At 44.4% G+C, this 23287-nt stretch overlaps 1 protein-coding gene across 2 annotated transcripts; it reads left to right on the forward strand.

Annotated features, from left to right (window-relative positions):
• Nucleotides 1-4877: 4877 nt before the first annotated feature.
• LOC115408756 (ankyrin repeat domain-containing protein SOWAHA) lies at nucleotides 4878-21534 on the forward strand. Of its 2 annotated transcripts, none has more exons than XM_030119664.1 (13): nucleotides 4878-5154; nucleotides 9019-9080; nucleotides 10881-11096; nucleotides 14194-14250; nucleotides 14689-14790; nucleotides 15142-15153; nucleotides 15291-15293; nucleotides 18108-18194; nucleotides 18682-18684; nucleotides 19063-19065; nucleotides 19256-19328; nucleotides 20139-20240; nucleotides 20427-21534. In XM_030119664.1, exons 1-13 carry the CDS (start codon nucleotides 5022-5024, stop codon nucleotides 20597-20599), a joined length of 1026 nt encoding a protein of 341 aa, XP_029975524.1. In that variant the 5' UTR covers nucleotides 4878-5021; the 3' UTR covers nucleotides 20600-21534. The 2 variants fall into 2 exon arrangements, with proteins under 2 accessions (XP_029975524.1, XP_029975523.1); XM_030119663.1 differs by lacking the exon at nucleotides 15291-15293 and adding an exon at nucleotides 17139-17143 and having other exon boundaries at nucleotides 4879-5154; nucleotides 15142-15154.
• Nucleotides 21535-23287: the final 1753 nt, after the last annotated feature.

The following is a 23287-nucleotide window of genomic DNA, read 5'->3' on the forward strand; positions in this document are numbered from 1 at the left end:
ATAAATGATTATTTCACTCCAAACTTGTATTCTATGTGCCAAGGAAGATGACAATGCATTTGGAGAGTGATCCAGATCATATCCTGGATACTAAATCTATGGGAAAATATAGGGATTCATGAAAAGTTGGGGCTATTTGGAACTTCGGGTAAAATTTCTGAATGCACGTGTTCAATTGTTTAATGTTTCAGGACTTCTCGCACAACCTGCTGTTCTCTAAGTCGGATCTCAACAACAAAATTTCCAATAGGTGTTTAATCTATGAATCAAACAATAAATTCCTGGTTCAATTAGAGATGGTAAGACCAAGACGGGACCAGCAAGTAATTTATCCTGGATGAAGATCCAGTGGACTGCAGTACCTCACTTAACCACACTTACAGACAGTTTTGATTGACCTTTACCCTTGGATCCACCTTCTTGGACTGCTGCAAGAAAGCCACATGTTGTACACAAACTAAATTAGTTTGTGCTCAGATATTTGTTATTCGATAAACATTTAATAGCATCCAATGAAATTCTCAATCAGATTATATTGCTTTAAAAAAAACAAAAAAGGTTGTCGAAGCCACATTGTGTTGCTGATTTAGGCTGAGAGAGCGTTGATCTGTCCTCTCCAGTTTCTGGGAACTGGGTGAGATCGCATGTCGGGTGCAGCTGTCCGTCTGAGCCCGCCGTCTGCGTTCGCTTCCCACAAGGTTCATCTGAGTGGATCCTGAACGTGCCGGTCAGAGCCGGGGCCCGGCGTCATAGCCAAGGTGTATTTACAGGTGATTATATCAGCTAATCGGCAGATTACAGCATGTTGAGTCCACACAAGCGCCTAAGCCGCAGGGGAAAGACAGTGTGGTCTTGTGGGATTTTCGGTTTAATCTGGCCCCTCGGAGCACAGCAGGCCCCTCCCGCTCTCACATCTGGCCCGTCGGGATTTACTCTTGTAATCCTTGATTTTAAAACAATTTTATTATGCTTTACCGCTGATACGCCGGACTTTAATTATTAAAATGCAGCTTTCTATTTTAGCCATGAATTAATTACACGTCTGCGTCCTATTAGCCTCTAATGGGGCTCGGCGGCGGTCGCTGATGTCTGCAGGTCAGCTGCATCCTGAAGCTTTCTCCACCTTCCTCCAACAGCCTCTATGCCGCATCTAGGAGTATTATATGAAGAAAAACTAAGTAATTAACCAAATTCTGCATGAAAATAAATCGGTGCAGAGTTGTGTGCCTGCAGCTGGGGCAGCGGAGGGTTAACACCACTTGCTGTGGCAGATGTCAAAAACCATGCTGTAAAAATGTCCGATTAACACAAAGGGGCACTTTGGCAAATCCTGATTATAGAAGCACTTTCATTTATTAAACTCTGGCAATCCTCCTGTACTCTTTCTGAGCGGGGATTAAAATCAGGTAGACACCATTGTCTATCCAAACAATCCCTCTTTAAGCTCTGGCCGTTTCCCCGGTGCCCTGGCCGCCCGTCCGGCCGGCTGGCTGTTTGCCTGCCTGTAATCTCAGTAGGGGCTTATAGGTCACTACTACCACTACACATTCCCATTCATCAACATCATCCCCTTTAGAGCGACTAGGTGATTGGATTTAGGACATGTTTAACAGGGGTAGAAAAAAAAAAAAAAAAAGAGCGAGCAGCAAAGCGAGGCGTGTTTACAAGCGCCGTGCTGTGAAAAGGCCCACGGACGAGCGGCGGCCATATGGAATGGATAACCCCGGGAACATCTGCCCTCGATCAGAACCGCGCATCGCCATCAGACCGGCGGCTGTGACCTTCATAGGGTGCTCGGGAACATCTGGCTCTCTTATTCTGCTCCCACGGAGCCCCCGAAAACCTGCATTAAGCAGACAAACGGGCGTCCATATGTGGGTGGTAAAGGCCGGCGGTAACGAGGGAGAGGAGGGGGTCCGCCGCGCTCAAACAGCAGTTTAACAGGCAACAGTTGCAATCCAGCAATAACGATGATGAAATATACTTTCAAAGTTTAAAAAAAAAAAAAAAACTCATCAGACAACACACATTCTGTGAAGCTGAAGAATATAAAAAGAAAGCGTTCAAAAGCCGGACAGGTCACCAGCTCACCAGGGAAAACACAGAGACAGACGGCCACACACACTCTCGTTCACTGAGGGGCTATTTAGGGTCAGTAGTTCACCTCGCATACATGTTTTTTTGTATGCAATCACACACAGGGAGAACATGCAAACTCCACACAGAAAGGTTCTGGGTGGTATTTGAATCCAGGACCTTTTGAGTGAAAACACATTTTTGGAAAAAAGTTTTTTTTTTATCTTTATAAAAATACCAGGTCTATTTTGTACTTTCCTCAACCACATCCCTCAATATGTACGCTTCAAATAATTATGCTCGATCTATAGTCGGAGTACCCGAAGGCCACCTGGGTATCAGAAGCTCATTTTCAAAGTCTTGCCCCCCCTCAGTTCTTGGTCTTGACTCGGTGTCGGGTTAGGTGGTCTTGACTACACCACAAGCTGTCACTACTTGTTCATCACAAATGTGAAAGACTGAATCATCAGTTTTCTAATCAATATAAAACCGTGCCGGAGGAGTTAACAGGAGAGCCTCTCAGTGGTGTGGCTGCTATTCACAGAGAGAATATCTGTAGTTTGAGACTCATCTTCTGCCTCTTTCTGTATTTAGGTGCATATTCTTCATGCATTTGTGCCCTTATTTTCTGCATGTAAAATGAAATTTCACATGTTTGAAAGTGTGTGTGTGTGTGTGTGTGTGTGTGTGTGTGTGTGTGTGTGTGTGTCTGTCTGCTTTTACCCTGTGATGGGCTGCTGGTGTGTCCAGAGTGTAATCTGCATCAAACAGTAGCTAGCTGTCGCCCAAGTTGCATAAAATGAAATAAAATATATATCTATGGGGTGGATGTGACTTTTTTCAGCTTTTCATTTGTTCAGCTTTCCAGCAACAATATTTACAGACCAGATGCCTCCTGTAACGTTTGTAATGTCTACCACGGACAACACGTTTCACCTACATCTAAGAAATTTGGGAGGCATGTATGCGTCATATAAGTCAGTGACAGTCGGACCAGCAGTCTGTGATTTTACATTAACTGTGAGTTTGCGAGGGGTAAACTCCTCACTGACTTTAAATTTAGCCAGTACTATGTACAGCAGGAATTACTGATGAAAGTTTGTCATCTTCTGCATAGTGGTATCGGTATTTTAACCTGAGAGAAGGATGACTGGAGTCCCTCCACGGCTGACCTGTCTGCACGCCTTCGCAAAGCACTCCTTTGTGGATGTGTGCCGCCAAATCCGTTTGCAGGAGCAAGGTGATAAATGTATTGCTGCCCAGCTGCTCTCTGGTGGCATAAATTCATCCCACAAAGATGTGGCATATGTTCCAGGATCAAATTTCTTTGTGTTGTTTTCTAAATTGAAAGAGCATAAGGTCCCACTTCCACGTGACAACATAAACTCCTCACCTCAATAATTGTATCAGAGTGTAAGGAGCTTACTGTAATTACAATATTGTGTTCTTAGGGCTGCAAGCATGAAACATGAAACACAAATCGCTCATTTCTAAATTAAATGGAAACTCGTTTGAGGAGAAGCAATGGCGGAGGAGCGCAGGGGGATTAACGTTTAATATTTACAGCACAATCACACAATTAATCTGACAGTGTGTTGTGTGTTTAATACCTGAGCTGCCTGCTCCCCTTTCTTTATCAGGAGTCTGCACCGTGGGGGGTGATCGCTGCTCTAAAACTTGTGACCCACAATCCACACACACACACACACACGTTATGCAGATCTGCCGCCACAACCAATGGAGTGGTTTAGTTTTGATTTGATTTAATACTTCTGTGGTGACAGGATTTTGCTGACCCAATTGTCAGATGTATTGTCTCCTTTAGACTGTAGCAGAAAAGTTGATTTATAAGAAGAGAGAGTCAGAGTCAGAGTAGCCTTTATTGTCATCACAACAAGTTACCGAAGTTACAAGTTACAACGAAATGACTGGGTTTTAAAGACACCCAGGCAGCCAATTACGGTGCTCCGTCTTAATTCGGGGAGGGGGAAGGGGTGGTGAAGGAAGCATATTTAAAAATAATATGTCATTTAGCAGGTGAACCACTGACAGTAATAAATGTCTATGTGAAACACATTGCAACATGAACAACGAGCATGCTGGGAGTAGCACGTGTTGAACTGCGTTGCGTTGCATCTTCTCAAAGCTGCCTGTAGATCCTGCATTGAGTCTAATTTCCTCAATCATATGCAAATGAGGCACCGGGAGTCGATGTTGCGAAAATTTCATAAAAGGCTGAAAGTAGCTGTGGTGAAGCCAAAACCAGGAACGAATCAGTTACTGCACCGCCTATTTCTCCCCTCAAGTGTTTCCAGAAATACTTTTTTACTGAACTGTTTTAACTATAAAAGAGAAAGATGGCGGCGCGGTCACAAACTGAGCCGCCATCTTGGTCCAGTTTGAACTTAAATTGCCATTGAAGTAGGCTTACAGCCTTTTTCTCAAGAATTTACTAAGCGTTTGATTTTCAGACATGGTATGTTTCCATGCGGGGTAAAGAAGATGCTGAGTGGAAACGTACCTTCAATGTTTTCTTTGAAATGTATTCGCTGTGTTGGATTGGAGCCTCTTTTTGGCCCACGGACCTTATGTTGACACCCCTTCACTGTCATCAGGTTTTTGTTTGGGGGAAATGTGGCTGGAAAGTAAGAAGAACAAAGAATTCCCCTTTAAGAATACAATTTTTCTACTTTTGCTTATTGAATGCGGTTAGAAAAGTCAGGCTGAAGTCTTGAATTCCTTCCTCGGAGCCCTCGAGCCCGGCGCGCGAAGGGTTAACAGGAGGAGGCGCAGCGGCGGCGCTCGGCTCTTCTGGGTGGAGTGAAGTTTACACATGTACTACAGCAAATTAGCTCGGAGGAGAGAGCTTCGGGGGCGAGAGAGGGAGACTCGAACCGGGGATTAATAATCCGGGAAGGAGCCGCGACCCCCGGAGAGCGGCGGCCATGGGGGATGTGAGCGAGGAGGCGCTGCTGGACTACTTCCACTCGGCCGGAGGCGACTCGGGCAGGGTGAAAAACGCAGATCTACTCAAGACATTTAAGCCTTTCATTGGCCACAGTGACCTGCAGCTGCGTGGTGAGTCCGTGCTGATGCGTGCTGGCTTGTTTCATCTCACGTGGTCGCGAGCAGTCATTAAAAAAAAAAAAAACAAAAAACCCTGATCAGACCTCCTCGTGGCCGCATGGCAGTCCTCATATTTACACTGGTATAGATTTTTAACCAGCTCCTGCCTTTGTTTCCTGCTGTGGATCATACATCTGGTTTGAATTAACAGAAAAAGAGGCAGAGAGAGAGTTTGAGCAGGAATTGTGTCATTTCCTCTGGCAGGCCAGTGAAAACACAGGATCCTCTCATCATTGAAATATGTCACCGTGCAGTGTCACATGAAGGCCCAGCACACTGGACCATCTATCTGTCTGTGACTTATCTGTTTTCCACCCTTTGCTCCAGTGGATTTGGTGTAAAAGCTGACTTTCTGTCACTGCTCTTCTCCTCCACCCACTATATTTTCATTATGCAACACTCCCCTGAATCACTGCTTACAACACAATTCTGTTCATATTTGGCCTCTACTGAGAAGTGCTTTTTAGGAGTATCATTACATAACCCTTCATGCTCTTTTTTTTTGGGTGAGTTTTGCTAAAACTCAAAATTCTGACTCCTCTGGAGGGTAGAAATCACAAAGTGAAATCTTTGATCCGTGAAAGGTTTTCATGTAAGACAATTGTTTGTTTCTTGGCTTTGAAAATAGTATTTTTTACAAGGTTTCTGAACAAGTCAAAGCACTACATACACACATAGTCACCACACTTTGATTCTTTGTGGCATCAATTCAACAATCAGCTGGAAACGTTCCTCAGGTTCCGGTCCAGATCGGCATGACGTCAGGAAGAGGCTGCTGCAGATTTTCTGGCTGAACATCCATGAACTCAACGGCCCTTTCCCGCCAGATCCCAAAGGAGCTGATGGACTGAGATCTGGTGACTGTTGAGGCCACTGGGGTCCATCAACCAGTTGAAGAAACCAGCTTGAAATGATTTGAGTCATTAGAAGGGATGACATGAGGCAGGATGGATTCAGGCCTTCGTGTTTTCTTTACACCACATTCTGCCATTTGACAGCAGGGATCAAGAGTCATCAGCAGTTGTGGTGAGCCTGTGTGAGCTGACGTCGGGCTTTTGAGTTGCTGTTGCCTTTCTATCATCTGTGAACCCTCAAAAATGGTAGTGTCTTCTGAAAGCTGTGGCAATAGAAACTAAAAGATTTGAAAAGGGTGAGATCGTGTACCGTGTTGGAGGAAAAAGAGAGGAATCAAGCTGTGAAGGAGGATGTTGGGGTCGATGGATGGATTCAACACAGGACTTTATTCCAAAAGACTGAAGATCAAATTGAACCTCACGGAAAGGGTGAACAATTCTCAACTTTTATTGACAAACTGACTCAAAGAACAGCCAAACAGCGTTTATTGAGAGTCTAAGGATCATGTTTATTCCTGCTTCAGTGGTCAGAGTGGAGGACATGCATGGCAGCATTTGTTGGTTTTGGAGTGAGTCAACAGGAAATAACTCATGTACTGTTGTGTGGTTTTCCTGTAGAACCACCATCTCAAAGTCACCATGAAGCAGCAGCCGTTTTGAGCAGGAATTGGGATCAACACACTTTTTCTTTCAGCAAACATCATATGATGAGCTGTTCAAACAACTGCCATGCAAATAGATCAACATTTAACGGAGACATACTAAGGATTGAATAACTGCGTGTTCTCATAACGTCTGCACTAGAACTGTATTTCAGTTCGTTTTCTCAACGTTGCATCGTCTCCGGCGGGTGGATGATAGAAACACAAATATAAAGTAGAGATGACTGAAAACAGTAAAGTCAACAAACTGCTGCGCTTCTAAAAATACTGTTTGTGTAAACCGCAGATGAAAATTTAATTAAAAAAAACAAACAAATACAGTTAATATTGGTTCCATGAAGAGAAATTCCATTTTTATTTGGCGCACAAACTCAATGAAAACATAAAATCTTTCTTATTTAAAGTTGAAACTCTTTCAGATGGTTCAGTCGTATTAAAATTCTACTATTTTATGTTGCAGCAGGTATTTTGGAGAGGAAGACCACATCAACTAGCATAGATTAAAAGGTTATTTCACTGTAATCTATCCAATAATTCAATATTTGCTGTCGGGTTTGCCTTTTCACCACCCCCAAAAACAAGGGATGAGCTTGTACTGTTGCTTTTACCTTTGGCACTGTTTGATTTCCAAACATATAACCTCCTGAAATGATTATCCAGAGTGACCTTGTATCCCGGCGTGTACGGTCCAGATGCCATGTCAGCGCTGCAGTTGTTGACAGAGGTTTTTTGCAGAGCTGCCTTGATACTCGGCCATCTGACACCGCCGTCCAATTAGAAAAGTGCTTCCCACACATTTAGGAGTCTGTCGTAGCATGTGGCAGCGGCTTTTCGCGTTGTAATTGTGATGATAGTGTTTTAATCATAATTAAGACCACATGCATGACTGGGCGCGGGCCGCTAAACGGGGGCGCTTTTTCATCAGGGCGCAAAACTGGGGCACGCTGGGAAGTGGGATGGTGCCGCAGAGGGCAGAGGGGTTTTTTGTGTGTGTGTGTGTGTGTGTGTGTGTATGTGTGTGTTGCTTGGTTTTGCAGGCCTGTGTAGCTAATAAATAACTCCCATGTCTTCTTTGTTTCTGGCTGTGCAAAGCGAGGAATTCTGTTGTTGAGACAGATGTAAGTGGCCGCTTCCTCGGGCTTTCCTGTTGTTGTGTGTGTATATGTGTGCGTGTGTGTGTGTGTGTGACCCACGCCGCTGTCCTGCTAGTCGTGTTCTTTCCGCGCACGGCAGGAAAAAGGAAAGGCTTTAATTGTGCTGAGCTGCATGCCGACGTGCATCTATAGGCATGAATGGAATACCTTCTGCTGGAAAAAGTGTTCCGTTCCGGCTTCTTTCTATGCAGGGCGGGAGCTTCGTCACGCATTTCGTCTCAATGTCTGTTGACTGGTGTAAACAAGGAGCAGAAATCTGGTCGATTCTGTCAGCTCCCCAGGTGTTTGTTTGTTTGGTTCCCACAGGAAAGATTGAGTCTTTCTGGAATTTGGGATAACTAACGCGTTTAGATTGATGAACTCATTTCCTTTATTTTAAGATGAGCAATCCTGAAAGGACAGCTGTTTGGGAGGTTTTGCAGATATGAATGATACTGATCCTTCCTTATGGCTCATCAGTTCAAGTGTTTTAAACCAGAAGCTTTGAATAAAAACAGTATAATTTCTCATTTAAACAACACTTTCATTCGTAACATGTAAGCTAAACCATTTCTTCTGTTTATTGCCTCCAGCAGTAAACAGGAGTTTAGGGAAATAGTAACTGTTGGGAGTGTAGTTTTGACTAATGCTGTTGGTAACAGACAGCTCAGTGAGGAAGACGGAGAGAGACAGCAGCTGTGCAGCTCTCTGACTGTACATAACGTCCTGCTCCTCCACCTAAGATGAAGAAAACTCCGGAAACTGATTACATAACAGCCATACTGTACCTCTTCACTATAGTAGAGGCATGATGGTCACACAGTTACTTTACATTGAGTGACTCCCTCCACTGCATAAGAGGAAATATATTCATGTCGTAGATATCACAGTTAAAACTGATGTTTTAGATCAAACCTGTCCAAAGTGAGTTGGTCACGGATGACGTGAACTCACACTCTGTTTCAATTTAAAAAGCATTGGAAAAATGAAAATTCCGTTTCCATTCAGTTTTTCACAACATCAATGCTGAGTTCTGCATTCTTTCCTCCTTCTTTCATTCCCTGCTCATATTATTGGTGCTAAACACACACATTGATCATTAAATGTCTTCAGTTCAAAGCTACATATTAAGTTTCCTGCGCTGACCTCCAGTTTTCTCCTCTGCAGCTAAATACAGGGAGGAATTCAAGCTCATCATCGACCGCATCGCTGTGGTGAAGTCAGAAAATGTGAGTGAGCCGCTCGAAATGTTTTTACCTTTTGTGGGAAAAAAGCTCCGTGTGACGGATTTCCCTGCCATCATTCTTCCGCGCTGAGTTATAAACAGGAAAACGTACGTTTTCCATTGAAGAATCACTTAAACTGTTTGGGACTGGAGGAGTGGGTTGATGTGTTTAGTTTGACTGTACCCACTGGTTTCTCCCAGGAGACGGCCGCTGAACTTTGAGTGCCTCTGGAAAGTATTTTTATTAAGTATTTTCACATATTGACTAGATTTTCCCTTTCTCTTAAAGACGTGGTTTGACGTTTATTTTTTTTCCTTTGCTCTCATGTCTTTCTCTTCAGTATTACGCGACACAGACTTTGTACACTAAATGTCAGAAGCAGTTTAACTCAGCAGCAGCTTCCATTATCCTTCAGACGTCTTTTTGAAATAAAATCTCAAAAGACTAGAACCCTAATGTGAATTTCACTCACAACTTGAAAAATATGAATATATACATTTGATGGAAGCTTGGATAAAAGAAACGAAAGTGCAGCTTCTCGGTTTATGCAACAAAGATGTTCGGACTCACTGAAAAGGAGGTGGAACTTTAAAAAAAAACACTTTGGCTCTGTCCTTAGAGTACTGATGGTTAAAAACCTTGCACTCAAAACGAAAATAAAATTGCAATGTGACACCATCCAATACAGCAGCATTAATGCATCTGCATGAGAACTAATATTTCTAAATAATGCATGATATTATAAGCAAAACATCCAAAAGATGTCATGGCTAATTTGGTTATTTCTGTCCCTGAAGTTTAAGACCGCAGTCTAGAAAACAAAAAGACAAACTTAATGAGAACAGCATCTGTATAAAAGTGTATCCAGATGTAAAGTGTATGTAGTGCATCGTTTGTAATCTTTCTGCAGATTATTGAGGCTGAACCTGTTCAATGTTACATGAATCTAAAAGTGCAGACAACTTTGAAAGATGTTGACTAAACTGGTGGTTGGTGTCTTTTTTTTAAACGATTTGCATTACATTCAGACTACACTGAGATAAAACTGCAGATCCTCTCATCTGAGATTCGGCTGTAGAAACGCTAAAACTTAATCCTTCATATTTGCGCTGCGTTCTGTTAACATTATGTTGTAAGGAACTCTCAGCAAACATTATTGTGAGCAGATAACGAAGACCTTGGTCCATGTTTGTGTCTTTCCCGCTGCCGGTCACCTTGAAGATTTAAATTCACTATGCACGAGTCACTTTTTATTCTGTTTTAAACTTATTTATTCAGACTTTTTTTTCTTGAAAATGAAGTTTATTGTTGCACCATTGTGAAATAAAAGTGACATATTAATAGAATAGCACCGTTTAAACTTGGATTACATTATAAAATATGTCAGGTCTGATTTGAAAACTTCCACAAATTTCTGAATACAAAAGCGTTTCAGAGTTTGATGATCCTTCAGAGGTCGTTTTTGGGATGGAGTCAATATCTGTGATCAGAGCCACATATTGCTTTTATCCTGCATTTATTCTTTTCTATTATGATTTCATTTGTATTTCTGATGCAATTACAGTTTGGAAAATATGCTACATGCAGGAATGGTGAAGTGAAGCGGCACACAAAAAGCAAAAAGGCAGGATTCAAGATTTAACAGGATGAAATTTATTTCAAACCTGGGATTATGAGAGGATAAAATTTTTCACATGAAAACCCACCTGGGCAAAGGAAGAACATGCAAACTCCAAACAGAGCCGAACATGCCTCCTCCCTGCCTCATAGAGCTGCGTTGTGCTGTTTGTCTGTCCGTCACAGGGTGAGAAGTACCTCATCCTGAAAAAGAAATACCGACACCTGCTGCACGAGCGAGACGCCAGACCTCAGGGCGGAGGCGGGCCCCAGCCGAGACAGCCGAGTCCGGCCAGGACGGCCGCCGCCGCCGGGCAGTGGGAGGTGGCGGCGGGCGCCCCCGCGCCTCCTCCCCGGCAGGACGAGGCGGCGTCGGCGGGAGACTCCGACGGCGCCGTGGAGGTCAGTTCCGAATCATCCCGCCGTTCTGTCAAAGGCCAGAAGCAAAGCGTGAGCTGGAACTCACACTGAACCCCATGTTTACTCTTTATGCCAGGGAGGCGTTTATCTCCAGACAAGGCCGTCTCTGTTTCTGCGTCTAGAGACAGTTTACACAGAGGGACGCTGTGGGCGAGGGCGAATAAAGCTCCTCTTGCTGCTGCAAATCGAAGTTCGCCACTGTCAGACCAGAGAGAAGGTCAAAGGGCTTAAATCTGACTAAATGCACGGAGCTGGTTAAAACTAATGCACACGAGCGCTCTCCAGTTGTGAAAATGAACACTATGTGCTCCTGGTTTAATGCACAGTAATCCCCCGAATGTCCTTCTACATATTGTTCATGCTATAAACGTGTGTATTTAATCCGAGGTTTAATGTGTGTTATGCTGCTGCTGCAGCAGCGTCGTCCGCCTCACACACGTTTCATCTGAAACCGCCGCCACAGGAAACATTATCTGTCCACGCCCAGATGGTGAACGGCAGAAAAAAAAAACCCAACTGAATGTTTGTGTGTGACATTTTATTTACCAGGGGAGACTCTCTGGAGATGGATCGTCGGGTTTTGGATCGGGTCCCAGCATATGAGCAGCGGGGGTGAAAAAGACAGTTAGCTGTGTAACTATACACGCGGGAACACACACTGCCAGGTGGGAGGACTGGTGTTCAAATCTGATGAGCTGAGCCCCTCAGATCCTGCCGCTCACGCTTCATTCTCGGAGATGCTCGAAGCCTAATGAGCACCTTTAAGGGTTGCCGTTGGTTACCTTTGTGATTGTGGGTCGGACCAACAGAGTTGAAAAGAAAATGTAAATTTAGCTTTTTTAAAGGCTCATTAATAATAAACCACCGATTGCAGCAAACCGACGGCACAACTGCAACATGATGGAAAGCAAAGATTCAAATCCGTAAATAAGTTTTCCTCCTGTAGAACATGGCCTACCCTTTAAAACGGTAATAATAAAGGCATTATAGTTCTTTTTTGATTTTTTTTAACCAAAAGTTGAACTTAAGGGAAGTAAAATACTGTTACTGATACTGGTACCTATGCATGATTATTTTTGTAATGATACAGCAAATTTAATATTCACCAAAGTACAGGTGTTTTTTTAATTCCCTTCTAAATATAATTTAGAACTAGATCAAACACAGCATTAGTGTTTTTAGTATCTGGTTAATGGATGCGCCATATTTCACCGTCACAATCTGAACAACAGTTTTTAAGATGTTTACAAACTTCCTTCATCTGATGCTAATAATTCTAATGCTCCTTCATAATTGATCCAAGCTGAATCTCTTCCATGCCTGAGCACTCATTTTGCTGTGCAGATGGGCTCAGTGTATTCGTAAAGAGTGGATATGTTCTTGCCCTGAAAGATATTTACATGACTATTCTACGTTGGAATTTCAGATTAAGTGTTAGTTTATAAGTTACTGTGACTTAAATCTCCGTCCCACTGAAGCAGTTCCTCCTTCTGCCACCAGGTGGTGCTGTGCAAATTACCCCGCTTTTACCCCACAGTGTGCCAGCTGAATGTGAGGGGAGGAGGACCAGTCAGGGACCAGAATCTGCATAGAAATTAAGCTGCCTGTTATTATGTAAAGCAGCAACATGTTGGGCCTCATTAGGAAGAGAATAATCATTCGGGCCCATTAGAGAGATGGGAATTCATCCCCGATGGCCGGCGCAGCGGATCCATGAAGTACGATGGGGTCCTGTATACAATTAACTGGGGCTAAAGTTGTTTTATTTATTTATTTTTTTTAATTTCATTGGTTACTTTTTCAAAGCTTTATGGGAAAGGTTCAGTGGGAGACATGTTTTGTTTTTTGTCTTCTTCCAAGCGTGTCTGATTTCAACATGAACTGACGCAAAGTCCCAGGAAAGACGGCTCCTTTGTGAGTCCGTCGCTGCATTTCATACACGCCAGACAAAAAAAAAAAAAAAAAACCGTGTCAGAGATGTAACTACACACAGCCGACGGGTGAAAAGACGGTTAATGGCCGTGATATCTGTGACACGGCCGAGAGTGAACCAGATAGCGATCACAAAAGGGGGGGGGGGGCCGATTCAGAGCAGGGACACGCTCCTCTGACACGCTCGTCTTCAAGAGAAGTCTTGTCGGCTCACACGTGAGCTTTAGTTCATTCATGCATTGTGACATGAAATGCAACACATCTGCAGCTGTGAGGCACAGATTCTCCACAGTGTCTCTAATCATAGGATGAACATGCAAACTCCACGCAGAGGAACCTCAAACCCTAAACTTAGAACTGGAAAAAAACAGAAAAAAAAAATAGACTTTTGTTTTGGAAAGTATGAGAATATTAAATGACAGTGAAAACAGGCGTTGTTTCTGTAGAAGCAGGGTTTCCATTAGAATCAGCTGGCCCTCGCCACTTTCTCCCGACACTGTTATTTTGTTTCCTGGGCGCGAACGTCGGCCTCCACCAAAAACTGAAAGAACCGACGCGAGCCAGAGCGTAATGGGCTGGATAAATACCGTCCCACCACTTTTCATGTTCCGCGCGCTGACGTGTGACAGTTTGTGCCCGAGACATGAAAGAGCCGAGTGTTTTAACATCATGTCTCCATGTGATCTGAGAACAATTTGCAATCAAGTCCTCAGAAGGGGGGGGGGGGGGTGTCCTCCTCTCCTCTCCTCTCCTCCCCTCTCACATAAATCAGCCAAAATGACATTTTCACACACTGCTTGAAGGCTGCCCTCACTGCTTTCTCACTCCACAGTGACAAAAACACATGGCCTGACTGCGAGCGCGTTGTTTTTTTTGGCTAATTGTTAATTGGATTGTCATTCATCGCCCCCCCCCCCCCCCGCCTGCGTGTGAACACGTCACCTCTGCCTCGCCGTTTCATTACCTCCCGATCTGTCTGACGCCCTTTGATCACGACTCGTTGGCTGGAAAACCTCACAGCGGTGCGACCGGCGCGTGAAACGGAGTGTGTGTTTTCCTGTGATGCTCCGTAACGCTGCGTGAGCGTTCTGACTGATGCACTCCGGCTTCTCGTCTTGACTCGCTCTTCTGTCTTTCTGTGTTTCAGTCCGAGTCGGAGCAGGATGAGGAGTCGACGGGCAGCATGGGCTCCGCTGCCGTCGCTGTGAGTCCGCTTTTTGCTGTGTTGCAGTAAAAAGTAGAGTTTCTGTACTAGTTACTGCACATAAAAGTCATTATTTGGCCAAAGTTATATTTAATCGTCCCCATCTTGTTAATGTTCATGTGTCTGTATTATTGCAGAGACACATTAGAGGAGGAAGATGCTCTAAAATGTGGTTGTTAGCTCTTCATTAAAGAACCAGCTAAAGTCAGCTAGGTCCACAAATGATCATTAGTCAGTGTTGGGCAGCATTGTGTTATTCCCAACACTGCTACCGTATGACTACACACATCTGCCATCACTGAGGAGAAGATGTTGAGAGAAGTGAAACCATAAACATTTCCACTTTTCAGCGTCATCATGTCTCTAGCTGCGACTTGGTCGGTTATAGGAAATGTTGTGTGACTTTCAGCACTGTGTGCGTGTGTGTGTATGTGACAGCTGGACCCGATAGAGAAAGAGTGGATCTACTCTGCCGCCGGCGCTCGAGTCCCTGACCTGTCCCAGCTGCTCCGGCAGGACCCATCGCTGGCGAACAAGAAGGTAGAAAACCCCTCCGATCTCGCTCTTGAAGGGGGAATTCCAGTTTGAGAACCAACATTCTCCAAATATATTAGATTCTGCAGAACTCCGAATTTTCAGGCTGCTTTTACTGTTGAAGATTTTCTATGAAAAAGGATGCTTCCACTAATTTGTCTCTGATTTTGTCAGTCAGGCCCGAAGTCATAGCTTTGGAAAACACTTTGCAAAAAAAGTTCTCAGATTTGTCAAAACTTGGATTTCTGACTTGAGGGAGATGTCTTTTACAGAGAAAGCAGCTGTAACTGATCAATCGATGAATCATTTCACTGATTTTATTTTCTCTACTTGTTTTTTCTGCTGCGATCCCACCAGGACTTCACCTCGGTGAGTATTTGACGCGGACATGAAACTTGTTGCATTTGCTGCTGATGTGATATCTGGCGGGATCTGAAGTTTGCCCCCCTCTTGTTTTGACACATGGCGGCTCCTGGCTGTGACCGTGGCCCCTCCTCTCCTCGCAGGGGGTGAGTCTCATCCACATCACGTCTTTCTGTACCTCCTCTTCAAATCCAAACTTCACTCCCATTATTTATTTATTTATTTTTTTTTGCTTTACTCTTTTTACAAGTTCTCTCTCCGAATCAGGCGACCCCTCCCTCTCAGACCTGCGTTTTGCTTGCGTAACTCTTCACAAGCCGCCATTTTTCCCCTTAATAGCGTTCTGAGAACCTCGTGTTAAAACACCCAGATCGCGCATTTCAAAGGTCCACTATCAAAAGGATTATGAAAGATAGCTTTTTAGCTCCTGTGCCCCCCCCTGACAACCTAAATCCTTTTATTTGTCTCCCTGTGCGCTTTAGAGATTTGAGCTCATGTTTGTTGTCCCTCCCCTGTGTCACGGTTCTCACACCGTCCTGTGGCCGCGGCGGACCACCTTCTAAGAGTAGCCCCTAAGCCCCTGAGCCATCTCCACCCGGACAAGATAGCAACGGGGAGAGGGGGGTGGAGGGGGCGGGAGGGGGGGGGGATTAAGGAGAGTCTTATTGCCCCACAAAGACTTCACCCACTTAAAGATAATCTGAAAGTAATAGAGCAGGCTGGGATTAATTGTAGAACAATGGCGGTTGTGTTCCTGGGAAGGTGCTAAGTCCCCCTCGGGCTCCTTTGATGCCCCCCCCTCTCCGGCCCTCGTCCTCGCCCCGCTCGGCGGAGGCGGATGACTTTCGACAGACGACGTGCGGAGATACCGAGAGCGTGAAAAAAGTCGCCAAACACTCTCGGGGTTTCCGTCTTTAAGAAGCAGAAGTCGTCATATCAGATCTGCGCCCGGCGCATGGCGGCCCGTGAAGCACATGTTTGAGCAGGACTGGAGGGATTACTCCTCATCCTGGGAGGACTTAAGTGTTTCCTGTTCCGACCGAATGTTTGCGGGGATCAGGTGGACTTATAGCTATGCTCCTCAAACAGTCCCTCGGAGGTAAACTCACTTAAAAGTGAAGGCAGGACACAGGTTATCTCACCTCTAAATCCCAAATCTGGCTTCTCTTCCCCCGTCTGCTCCCGCTCTCCTGGTGACCCGGGACTCCGCTCCCGCCGTGACGGACTTCCTCTGCGCCGCAGTTTGTAAGTACATCATTAGCCCATCACTCCACTCCGTCTCGCTCCACATTTGCGAGGGGAGACGGGCCTTTGTGTGTCTCGTGTCCGTGTCGAGTCGTCTTCAGCTGCCACTTCCTACTTGACTCCCCTGACTGATCGGACATGAGGGCGGTTTGGAGCGGGGGGGGGGAGTTATACCCAGCATCCTGTTCGGCCTCGTCCATCACTCCCGCCCACCGGGGGAACCTGCCGAGCCGCCCGTCAAACGGCGCTGCGGCCAATCCGTCTCAGAATGTGACAGCAGACAGACAAAAGAGACGGAGACGCTCCGGTCAAACGGCATCGATCACAATCTGTCTCCCGACACGCCGCGCAGAGACACGCAGCAGCTCCTCCGTCCTTTCAGTGGACAGAGGAGATTTTTCTGTCTGAGGCTGCAGGACGAGTTTGCTGTGCGTAATTAGCATAGTTAGCATTAGCTCGTCTGGAGGAGACGTGCAAAAAGTCAACATGTGACCCCCGTCTTTGTACTGAGCTTCCTGCAGGACCGTGTCCCAACATGACGCTAAAAATACACAAAGTCAAAATCACAGTCAAAGCTACAGACAGTCAAGCTTCAACTTCTGGAATAAAATTAGACAAATGAAGTCGTTAATGCCTATTTTAATGAAATGAGTCTTTATATAGGTAAATGTACAGGAATACTCTGATCAAATAACTGAAAAAGTTCTTGGAAACCCAGAGAGAACATGCAAACTCCTCACAGACACGGTTTGTTTAGTTTAGAGTCAGATGCCGAATCATTTGTAAATATAAAACAGAATCTGCCTGGGTTATATATTTGAATCAATATGAATTTCTTTTAAAACTGAATTTGGAGAACAGTAAGCGACTTTCAAACATTTATCATGTAACCTGATGACTTTGAAATCCAAACTGAAGCTGCAACAAATGAACAAACTGTTTTGATGCTTTTACTGTAACTGAATCAAAAGAAGCAATAAAGCAGTTTGACTCACGAGAGGCGGAGAAAGTGCTCAAAATGTCTTCAGATGCAGTTAATCAAAGTAAAAGGTCAGCAGAATAAAATGCTCATGTGAAGCAAAATTACTTGAAAGGTTGGCGTGAGCGGAGGAACATTTAAAGATACTCCATTACTTTCCTCTGAGCGGCGGAAACTGAGGCGATGTTTGTTTTGCCATCTGCAGCTAAGACGTAATTCTCAAATGGTTCCTGTTTGATTCGCTGCGTTCGGGGTCACCCTGCAGCTCGGACAGATGTCACTGCCGCTCTCACCTGTTGATGGCCCATAATCGCGCGGTCGCGGCCCGACAGGTGGTTCGCCGTTGGCCCTCTGGAGTCGGGCGTTTTGTTATTTTCGCGTCGCGCCGGGTGTATCTCCAAAGGTTTTCCCTTCCCTGACGCGCCGCTGACAGTACGGCGCTGATGTCTGGGTGGGTCTCCCCTCTGCGGGTCACACCAACATCATCAATCTTCCCCCCGGCGACAGGCGGCCGGCCCCCCCGCCGTGGCCACAGCGCTGTGTTGTTTTGTAATTAGGCTCCGTTAGATGGCAGGAAACCATCTCCCCATCCCTCCTTCTCGCCGGCGCTCCATCCCTCCTCCCCCCCTCCTGTGCACAGCTGGCCCGCTCGGCTCGGACCCGGCTCGTAATGACGCCGCGGCGGCCGACTGGGGCATGTGTTATTAATAACGCCTCTTTCCCTTATTGTTAACAGACAGCCCTGCACTGGGCGGCGAAGCACGGCAACCAGGACATGGCGGCTCTGGTGGTGAACGCCGGAGCTGACGTCAACACCAAATCAGTGAGCGCACCGCCACTTTCTTCTCTTTGCTTTTAGAACCTTGACGCACATGCAGGTTCTTAACGAACACATTTTAAAACCCTTCAAAAATGAACTATTTCTTGGACTTTTGGCGAAGAGATCTTGATTTATGAAGAGGTTGAATGCAGGATACACAAAGAGTGTGTGTTTAAAATAAATGGTGCGCACTGCTTTATTCATCCAAGATTGTTCATCAAATCTGAATCACAGTAACTCTTATGAACTGAAAAAGCTAATAAACTGTGAATGTGACAAGTGTGCAGGAGATTCAACACTCCTGTGAGCTATGTGGATCTTTTCGGTTCTAAATACCGACAGGGCGACGCATCCCGTCATTTTAAGTCACCAAACACACTCGGTGATCCACGTAGTATTAATACCATTTGCTGTTTAGAACTGGGAGAGGGGTTGAGTTTGGTTTTATTCAGTCACTGATTTCTTCTTCTTCTTCTTCTTCCTCCTGCAGCACGTGAGTACCCGGGCCTGCGCGGGGCGCCGGTGGGTTTGTACAGTACGGCGCGGCGCCGGCGCCGGCGCCCGCTCCCGTCCGTCCCCTTAATGATCGCTGCGAAGATCCAGCTGTGCAAATGAATCGCCGCGGCACGGGCTGCGGGGCCGCGGGGAGCCCTCCTCCGCTAATAAATCACGTCATGTCACGTTAATTGTTTGCCCAAACAGAGCGGCCATGTGCCCACATGCGCAACTTTTTACAACTCTGCAATTTTCCAGCGAATTACCATCCAATTATGTTTTTATCATTATCTGCTGTTTCCATAACCTTTGCTAATTTGTGTATTTTTTCGCCCTGCTGTTTTCATTGGCTGTGCCGGGCCCTGGGAACCTCCAGGGGGTGAGTCCTCAAGCTTTTCTCCGCTCAAGTGAAAATGGAAAAGTTGCACTCTTGTAGTCCTTCATGTGTCGGTAATGAGATCGCAGAGGCTTCACTGACGGACCTGAGAGGAAGTTCAGAACACACACGTATCGTCTTCTGCTCTGTGTTTCTGCTTTTTGCCTCACGTTGAGTGTTTTTTGTCCTGCAGGGTTACACACCTTTACATATCGCAGCGCTACACGGCCACCAACACATGCTTGACCTGCTGGTACAGACATACGGTCAGTTTAATGTATAGACATTTTATTTGAAACCATTCTCGTAAACCCATAAATTGTGTTTTGGTCTTTTATTTTAGTATGTATTTCACATATTGATATTTTCTGATAACTGTTTGGTTGCCCCATTTATTTGAACTTTTACATTATTTTCATCTGAATTTGTCTTTTAAGTTACTTTAGAAATAAGTTCCACTTTGATCTATTTTGAAATTCTATGTATATAATTTTCCCCCTTTTTTATATTTTGAATAATTTTATTTCCACAAAATTAAAACCAGTTTAATGTTTTTTAATTATATGGTGCAGCTCTTGGTTTGCACTAAAGTGCATAAAAGATGTGTTACTAATTAGGTTTGATGAACTGTTCTAAAAAAAAAATGCTACAATGTAACATAATTAACTTTTTATAAAAAAAAAAGCTCTTTGTTTTTTGGCTTCACTTAATATACAATTTTCTATCAAAGGTCAATATAGTCGTTTACATAATTGAATTTATGGGGATTTAAAAAGAAATCATTTAGTTAAAAAAGTATAACTTGATTGCTAAGTTTATTTTTATATTATAAACTCTTCCTTAAAGGTGCAATATGTAAGGTTTTATATAATTTCAAAATAGATGTCATAAGCAGAATGAGACAAAACGAGACTCGGAATTTGATTGTGATAAATTGCTGCTTATCTATTGACTAAAATCTGTCATGTGCAGTTCAGGTTTGAGCCACCAGAGGGTGCATTGAGTCAGTCGAAGACGCAGCAGAGAGATGTTTTCGTGGCGCCCTCTTTAGCTGAAGTTCACTGCTGTCTTCTCAGGAGCCAAAGAAAACGTTCGGGACTACAGCGGCCATCTGGCCTGCTATTACCTGAATCCACACCCCAAAGAAGCAGAAGGTCCGGCGGACGAGTGTGACCTGAGTGAGTTCCTCCGATAAAATCAGTGATCAATTACACGCAACTCCTTTTACAAATATAGAAAATGAAAAGTCACTAAACCTTAAAATTTTGATCTTAAATATGTTTGACGGTTGTTGCTGAGGGTGTTCCCCCTCGTATCTATATTTTTCCCACCTTTCCCGTAACTTTTGGTTCTGCTGGCTGCAGCCTTCCAGGTGACTCAGGCCAGAGAGCGGAACAGGAACAGGAAGCTGGCGTCGCTGTTCCACTCCAAGAAGAAGTGGGGCTCGGCAGAGGAGCTGGCCCCCATCGAGGAGGAGAGGACGGCGTCCCATCAGCTCGCCCTCCCTCCCTTCAGACCCAGGAAGTTCTCCCGCTGAGGGAAAAAATAAACACTTTGTCCTTAATTTCACACGCATTGACGCATTGAAGTGTGTATATGTGACATACACACACACACACACACACTCTCACATATCATTCATTTTGCTCGGTGAAGAAACGGGTGCTGCAGGTTTTAATTGCAAACATCTCTGTGTCCGTGCGTGTATTGAAGATATTCATGCTGAAGTGTTTCTTTAAGCTTTCAAGTGTTAATGGACGTTAATGACCAAATGTTGGAGCTGCATGCCTTACCGTGGCAGAAGGTATAAATATGTGATTCCACTAGTTTTGAATGCATTACTAAGAAATCGTAAAGCGCAGTGTGGCGTCAGTGCATCCCTGTTTCTCTCATAAACTGCAGTATTTGTTTTTCTGTCGGCCTTAAAACGAGCTAACTGAGCTGTGAAAATATCCCGAAGTCTCCTGATGAGAGAGGAGCGAGTCGCTTCTGTTCAAGATGAAGGAAATGTTTCTGAATCTGGCATTAATGCTACATTTATAAGGAACTCTTTCATTTTGTGGATTCAGATTTTTGTTGCCGTGGTAGAATTCCTCCATGATTTAAACTAAGTAGAATGATGAATGACATCATTCCTGCAGAATTTTAATTGATTTAAAACCTTTTTGAGTGTTTCAACTTGAGTTTGAGCAGAGATCGTTTGGCTCTGCTGCTTAATTTGAACATTTTTCCAGTGAAATTCTCATGTCGGAGTGATTGCTCTTGATTTGTCTGTTACAAAGTGCCTGAGAACTTTTTTGCAAAAGAGAAAAACAAAATGCACTACGATATTGTTTCTTATTCTGCCAGCTGTAAAGCCTTTCTCACTGTTCATTGTTGTGATTTGATGCGGGGAAAAAAAAAAAACTTAGCTCTTGTTTTTTATTCAGTGCTCTTTGTTACACTTTGTGTTTCAGGTGATCGTATCTCAGCCGTCGTTACATTTTTGCACAATATTTATACAATGGAGATATTTTGGAATTAAAACCAAGTTTTAAAAAGTGCCTCACTTTTTTTTTTTTTTTTTTTTTTCAAACTCTGAATTGATCAAATCTCTCGGTCGCTCCTCCAACTTGTAATAAAGCTTTTTTTCTCTCTCTCTCTCTCCTCTTCCTCCACAGTAATGCTGTTTTCTTAAAGCCGCCTTTGATCTCACTTTAACTACCTGACTCTGAGGGCCACAGATGGAGTAAATATGGGCCCTGCTAACACTCCATAAGGCTTTTAGACCCTAATTCCTGATTAGCTGAAAAGGGCAGCACTTGCTTTCGGGTCCTGGATATCAGACGACACAGAGGGGAACCCGGCCAAGTGTTTTTGTGCTTCATTTTTGAAGCGGAGATGTTGGGAGCGAGGGAGGAGGAGGAGGAGGGGGGGTTGTAATAGATACTTATCTTACTGCCCTCAAGCCCCTCAAACAAAGTCCCCCTCTGAAGAGATTATAACCCAGGGAGGGCACATTAACTCTAATCCCATGCTTTGAGGCCCTTGCACCCCCATACCACCCTCTGCCCCACTTATTTCAACCCTTCTGTTGTTTTGGGAGGGGGGGGGCGGACACCTTGTATCTAGTGCATGTGTGAGTAAGGCCTGTGGCTACACACGAGGGCGGTGTGTGTGTGTGGGAGAGAGAGAGAGAACGTGCACGAATGCATGTGTGTGTGTGGAGTAACAGTTTCAATAGCACGCTGACTCTAATGAAAAGCATTGAGGGGTGCATACTGCTGTGTAACTGATTCCTCTCTCTGAAGAGATTAGGCGCTACATTGTTGGTCCGGTTGCTCATTTCCATGAGAGCACAGCCTCCCGCCGGCCGCCGCTCGGCTTTGTTATTTCGAGTTGGAAAACACAGGGCCCAATGTCCCGGGCTTCCTTGTCGCCATTGTTTCACAAATAGGCCAAAATGTAGATGTCACGTCACAGATGCCCAATAACCTCATTAGCTGCCCTCTGTGAGGCCGCCGGGGGAAAATAATAGACGCACCAACTTCACTTTGTTCGACTTTGAAGTTGATGCAGAAAACTGAGCCGGTTCTGTTTCGTTTATTGTAATGTGAAGCAAAAATATGATCAATTTCAGCAGAAAAATGCTGCTGATGAAAAATGCACACAAAATCTTGCAGAAACGATACAAAGGTTAGTTTGATGATATGAAGAGTTGAATTCACACTTCTTTTAATTTATTAATGTAGAGGATTACTTACTGTCAGAACTGACCCATTTTACAGTTGTATAAACACCCTACATATATTCATTTTATTCAGATGAGCCAAAATACACAAACAAATGAGCGTTGTGTTAAAAAAAAAACACCAACAGATATTTTCACCAAGGTTCATGATTCCTGAAGTCGCACAGATCTTCCACAGGCGAGGAGTCTTTGCACTGCGGTGATTTCTGCTTTCAGCAGCATGCCGGGACATGCTGATCCAATTATGAAGTTTATAAAGGTCACAGCTTGTAATCAAATGGAGCAGAAAGCACTGTCTTCAGTATTACACTGGGCAGTAAACACAGCTTAAATACAATGAAATCTTCATAATAAAAGGAAATGATAAATACAAGTCATTCAAATTTTAGTTGTAATTTGATAAAAACTAATGACTCAATAAGCAACATGTCGCCTTTGTTTTAATACAAAATGCCGATTAGTACAGCACATTCATAGATACCTCTAACTTTAGAG

The sequence above is a fragment of the Salarias fasciatus genome, chromosome 20, assembly GCF_902148845.1.
Source record: "Salarias fasciatus chromosome 20, fSalaFa1.1, whole genome shotgun sequence".
NCBI lineage: Eukaryota > Metazoa > Chordata > Actinopteri > Blenniiformes > Blenniidae > Salarias > Salarias fasciatus.

What these genes read in the sequence shown, in the direction of transcription:
- LOC115408756 (XM_030119663.1), top strand. Translation starts at nt 5,022, where the DNA reads ATGGGGGATGTGAGCGAGGAGGCGCTGCTGGACTACTTCCACTCGGCC. An exon ending in ACTCCGACGGCGCCGTGGAG is followed by an intron (nt 11,097 to 14,193) that starts GTCAGTTCCGAA and finishes TCTGTGTTTCAG; the next exon opens with TCCGAGTCGGAGCAGGATGA. An exon ending in CCTGCTGGTACAGACATACG is followed by an intron (nt 19,329 to 20,138) that starts GTCAGTTTAATG and finishes CTGTCTTCTCAG; the next exon opens with GAGCCAAAGAAAACGTTCGG.